The sequence below is a fragment of the Etheostoma spectabile genome, chromosome 19 (assembly GCF_008692095.1).
Source record: "Etheostoma spectabile isolate EspeVRDwgs_2016 chromosome 19, UIUC_Espe_1.0, whole genome shotgun sequence".
NCBI lineage: Eukaryota > Metazoa > Chordata > Actinopteri > Perciformes > Percidae > Etheostoma > Etheostoma spectabile.
In genome coordinates, this window is record NC_045751.1 from 4,634,986 (window position 1) to 4,635,804 (window position 819).

At 47.0% G+C, this 819-nt stretch overlaps 1 protein-coding gene across 2 annotated transcripts in view; it reads right to left on the minus strand.

The window, feature by feature from the left end:
• The window catches only part of tmem88b (transmembrane protein 88 b), a 6,691-nt gene continuing 5,872 nt past the window's right edge, over positions 1–819 (minus strand). For both annotated transcript variants that reach the window (XM_032543953.1, XM_032543952.1), the window contains one exon: positions 1–314. In XM_032543953.1, coding sequence (XP_032399844.1) covers positions 30–314 — 285 coding nt within the window. In that variant the 3' untranslated portion in view covers positions 1–29. The remainder of the gene's footprint in view (positions 315–819) is intronic.

The window sequence follows — 819 nt, forward strand, 5'->3', positions numbered from 1 at the left end:
CTCCCTTATGCTTTCCTCCCATCTTCATCTCATACCCAGACCTTTCCCTTCCCGCTACCATTGGTTCCATGTCGGCCGCCGCAGCAGCCTGTGCCCAGGCCACGGTGCCGGGTGGCCGGCAGGTTCTTGTACACGGCCCGGCTGTACGGGATGAAGCACAAGCCCAGCTGAAGGTGTCGGGCCAGGCGACAGTATGCAGCCAGCGCCAGGACCAGCAGAGGGGTGACCAAGAGGAAGCCCACTACCAGCAGAGCCACACAGCCTCCGTCAGTCAGCAGGTCTGAGCAGTAGGGGGTTGTCCCGTGAGGGCGAACCTGGGGAGCCGTGAGAAGAAAGACAGCAATTGTAATGGCTGCAGGATGTTGGAGAAATAAGAGGTACGTTTGTTATTTAATCGGTGTACCACTTGTGTCAATATTTAAAAAAAATCTTTGTGTGACACAGGGTAGCTTCCCTGAGCGTAAGACTTGCAGATTTGCTACTCTCACACAGTTGCACATTCACACCTGGAAGTTGTCTTTCCCTTTTCTTCTATCAAACTGTGTTCTGCTGGTCTGGGCATCAAACTGGTTTCTATACTGTATATCTGATGAGCTGTATGGTGCAAAGGATCAAAAAATGTGAATCCATCTTACTCAAATACTTTTCAGCAGTACACAGTATTAGAGCTGGGCAATATATCGATATTATTAAATATCATGATATGAGACAAGATATTGTCTTAGATTTTGAATATTGTAATATGGCATAAGTGTGTTTTTTCCTGTTTTTAAAGGCTTCATTACAATAAAAGGATGTCATTTTCTGAACTTCCCAGAC